Raw genomic sequence first — 4,274 nt, 5'->3', positions numbered from 1 at the left:
GGAAAGATCGAGGTTCTCCAGGGCAGCCAGCTTGCCTATGGCCCTAGAAAGATGGCCAGACAAACCTTTATATGGCAGGGAAATTGAAACGACCCGCCTTCCATGGGTGCTGCAGTGGACACCTTCCCAGGTACAAAGATCCACATGGGAAGAGGTGTGGTTTGTCCAGCTTGAAAGAACATTTGGAGGAATCGCAAAAGATGACTTGATTTCTAAAAGCGCAACCCCATCTACCGAGAGAGCGTTAACGCTGGAAATGACTAGTGCAGGAAGTTGGCCAAAATAGTGGAGAGTATTTAAAACAAGAAACATTGTTAGACAGATAAAACTATATCGTTGCATTCTCATTTTCATGTTCAATTGCATGGAGCATGAAATTGGAAGAAGGTAAGGAGTTTTTTTTAGCACAAAAAAAGCTATATGATTGTATTATATTTAACCAACAAATATGTACAGCAATGTTGATATGGAAACTATCTGATATGGAAAGTGTAAAGTGGGTCAAAACCGCATAGAGAGAAAGGATATAAGGAGACTTATCAGATCTGTTACATAAAAGTCATATGGAAATATATTGCATAATGCACATATGCACCTATTGATAATTCGGAAATTCAGTCTTATGAGCCAAAATTATATATGGTATAAAAAACAAAAATAAGAGTCAAAATGTTGGGGCAACAGAAAATCATACCAGTTTGACTTCACAAAATAGAACAGTTTGACTTCACAAAATAGAAAATTAGAAAATTAAGTACCCGGCATGGAAAAGTCTTGGATGTGGTGGGAGGTGTTGACCACTGTAATCTGCATTCTCCATATACCCTGTGGCGATGATAGCCCCTATTTTGATAAAGCATATGCTCTCCGGTTTTTATCCCTGACCATGTGGGAGATTGTGTAGTCTTTTATGTTGCTCCACAAAGCCTCAAGCCTATTCAACCATCCAGAGAGATGTATATTTTTTTATGATATGTTTAGATAGTACATGGTCGATGATGACTTTCGAGTCTCCAAAAATATGAAGGTTTTGGAGCCCAAGGATGTCACAAATAGAAAGGAGTCCAGCCAGGGCCATAATTTCTACTTTATTGTTAGTTCCAGGTCCTCCATTCCAATGTATGTCAAAAGCTTGTCCGTCTTCTGGGATTACGTAAACTCTACAGGCGCATGTACCATGCTAGGCAGCGCCGTCAAAAAAGGCACAAGGATATCCATAGACATCCTTGGGCTGATGATACCTTCCTTGTCTGACTTTGGATTGTCGTGGCTGAGCTAGTGCATTATATAAACAAAGGATAGATTCGAAAACTTTAGAAATTGGTTCCCTTTTGGATTCGAAAATCATCTGGTTTCGCCATTTCCATATGGCCCAGATTGTTAACAATGGAATGGGCCTCCATTCGTGGTTCATGAAGTTCCATCCTTTGAAAGCCTCATAGATAGAAGGAGCATTGACGTTGGCGAAACCAAAATGAGCAGTTAAGTTCTGCCAAATCAATTGGGTTTGAGGACATTGTAGAAAAATATGCAAATTGTTCTCAGAATGTGTTCTACATAGGGGTCATATGGCTGGCCCGCACCATTTCTGCTTCTGGAGATTCTCCCATGTGAGGTTGCTGTCATGAAAAACCAGCGGGGCAAAATTAATGATTTTTAAAGGGCATCCTGTTTTCCAAAATGCTGTCGGAAAAATATTTTCACATGTATCAGGTTCTGATAATAAAATTTGGAGATATATATGCTTTGCATGTACAGCGAATAAGCCATCGAGACCTTTCCATATGAGGCAATCCCTCTCCAACGAGCGAAACAATCCACGCATTCGCAATGCAATAGTGATAGAATTCCATTGGGATTCTAGAACACCGTGTAATTGCATTTCTGTAGCAGATTTCCAAATTAGAATCGCACCATGGGTAAATGGATGTTGGTGATATAGGTGACCAGAGGTGTGTACATTAAACATTTCATAAAATTCAAAGAGAGATAGTCATGTCAAGCCTGCCACCCTACCCTCTTTGACGAGAGTAACAATAATCTATTTATTCTTTCGATTTTTTAGGTGGTTAATAATATGATAGATTCATGTTAATGTTTTTATACTAGGATACATTTATTAAATGGTTTTCAAATTTTACTGTGGGCAGAGGATTATCATCTACATGTGGAACACTAAGAAGGCAGGTAGAAGTGGATGATTAAGATTGTTTATACGTTTAGCCAACAGTTCTATTGGTAACATGCTTACTTTGAACTTTTGGTGATATTGTTTCATCACATAGGCTGAGTACGGTTTGGTGAATTGTTACTGGAAATATACTTAAATCAGGATAAAATATAGGTGGTAATACTTAGTTGAATGGACAGTCCCAGTATATTGGCCCTTTTGAAGATTATTACTTGACCAGTTTGTTGCCTTAGTCTGCTGAGTACATTTTTTTTTTGGTTGGTTGTTGTTGTAATTTGTAAATTGTATGGGTGATTTTCATTCACATGCTTATTGGAATAGATGGCTTCTTGAATAGGGCAGTCATGCAGTTGAGTATGTGAGAGGGGTTTGTAGAACAAATTATCTAATGAACCCTTATAGATTCATGTATTCATAGATGGATATGATATTTTCAGGCTCTCTAGGATAACAGACTCTTCATTGTGGACCACCATGACGCCTTGATGCCCCATTTGGATCGAATAAATGCTCTGTCTATCACCAAGACATATGCTTCTCGTTCAATTCTCTTCCTGAAGAAGGATGGCACATTAAGGCCAGTTGCAATCGAGTTGAGCCTACCCACTTCAGAAGATTGGGCAAGTGTTGGGAAGGTGTTTACTCCAGCAGAGGAAGGCGCAGAAGGAGCTTTATGGCAGCTGGCTAAAGCGTACGTGACCGTTAATGATTCTGGTTACCATCAGCTTATCAGTCACTGGTAAAACCCAAATAGCCACAACTAATAGAATACCTGCAGAATTTGTTTGATATTTACAATATCATTCTATATATAGTCCAGACTGAGACTGTAATGGTCAGATTATTTTAGGCTCAAGACTCATGCAATTACGGAACCATTTATTATTGCTACTAACAAAAAACTGAGTGTGATGCATCCCGTTCACAAGCTATTGAGCCCTCATTTCCAGGACACAATCAACATCAATGCTCTGGCTCGCCAGATTCTTATAAATGGCGGAGGAATTCTTAAAAGAACAGTGTTTACTGGAAAGTATGCCTTAGAGATTTCTTCGGTAGTGTACAGGCAATGGAGGCTTGACGAACAAGGGTTACCTGCAGATCTCATGAAAAGGTAATCATAATTGTTGTTGTACATACACCATGGAGTTAAAGACTAAAATTATTTAGGTCAGTGATCTAATTACTGTGCACATTTGACCTATCATTACTTGGTTGGTGAACTATCCAACGACCAGTTTTTAATGTTGGGCTTCTCCCAATTTATTATAAATATGGACGATCTCCTTACAATTATACTGTATCTCTCTATATACAGATTTTTCCTTTCAGTCAGTTCTGTTTTTTACTGTAATGTTTTATGTATGGAATTCAAACTCTGGTATGATGCTGTGCTGATTAGTGCTCTTTGTTTTCTAAACAGTAATCAATACTGATTAAAATCTGAGCCTCATATTTGTGTCAACCATTTGAATTTTGATTAACATTTTTACCTGAATGTGGCTACAACTTGACAGGGGTATGGCAGTGGTGGACTCATCAATGCCCTACGGGTTGAAGCTGATGATCGAAGACTACCCTTACGCTGTGGATGGATTGGAGATATGGTTCGCAATAGTTTCATGGGTTAAGGAGTACCTGTCCTTGTACTACCAGAATGATGATGCAGTGAAATTTGATACAGAGCTACAAGCATGGTGGAACGAAATCAGAAATGTTGGCATCCAGGGAGCTATCTAGTAATAATAATATTATTATTATTAGTATTATAATAATAATAATAACAATGGAAAGGTGGGGAAGGAAGAAACTAATAATTTCAGAAATTTGGACCTTTTATCCTAGCTTTATTTGTTCTTCAAATCCAACTAATATTTTGTACATCCAACTTATGGTGAACCAACAGCTTGAAAGCCAATTGCAAGTCATTCAGCCAACAACGATCTATAAACATGCCATAGTATTATGTCTCTGCATATTCACAATAGTGATTCCACTGTCATATTATTATTCCCCACTTGGACAGAGCAATGACACAAGGGGTTTATACATGTTGACCAACCGTGTAAATTGGATCTTATAA

The 4,274-nt window shown here is 38.3% G+C and overlaps 1 protein-coding gene across 1 annotated transcript; it reads left to right on the top strand.

The window, feature by feature from the left end:
- The first annotated feature begins 2,676 nt into the window (after positions 1-2,676).
- LOC149247555 (putative linoleate 9S-lipoxygenase 5) lies at positions 2,677-3,931 on the top strand. Its single transcript, XM_089444561.1, has 3 exons — positions 2,677-2,930; positions 3,042-3,305; positions 3,709-3,931. Exons 1-3 carry the CDS (start codon positions 2,677-2,679, stop codon positions 3,929-3,931), a joined length of 741 nt encoding a protein of 246 aa, XP_089300687.1.
- The last annotated feature ends 343 nt before the right edge of the window (positions 3,932-4,274 follow it).

The sequence above is a fragment of the Pinus tabuliformis genome, chromosome 7, assembly GCF_031772625.1.
Source record: "Pinus tabuliformis cultivar Carrire ecotype Pingquan chromosome 7, CPIR1, whole genome shotgun sequence".
In the NCBI taxonomy this organism is placed as follows: domain Eukaryota; kingdom Viridiplantae; phylum Streptophyta; class Pinopsida; order Pinales; family Pinaceae; genus Pinus; species Pinus tabuliformis.
The sequence above is the reverse complement of the archived record's forward strand: the minus strand, read 5'-3'. Positions and strand labels throughout refer to the sequence as shown.

What these genes read in the sequence shown, in the direction of transcription:
- LOC149247555 (XM_089444561.1), top strand. Translation starts at nt 2,677, where the DNA reads ATGCCCCATTTGGATCGAATAAATGCTCTGTCTATCACCAAGACATAT. An exon ending in CATCAGCTTATCAGTCACTG is followed by an intron (nt 2,931 to 3,041) that starts GTAAAACCCAAA and finishes AGATTATTTTAG; the next exon opens with GCTCAAGACTCATGCAATTA. An exon ending in CCTGCAGATCTCATGAAAAG is followed by an intron (nt 3,306 to 3,708) that starts GTAATCATAATT and finishes ACAACTTGACAG; the next exon opens with GGGTATGGCAGTGGTGGACT.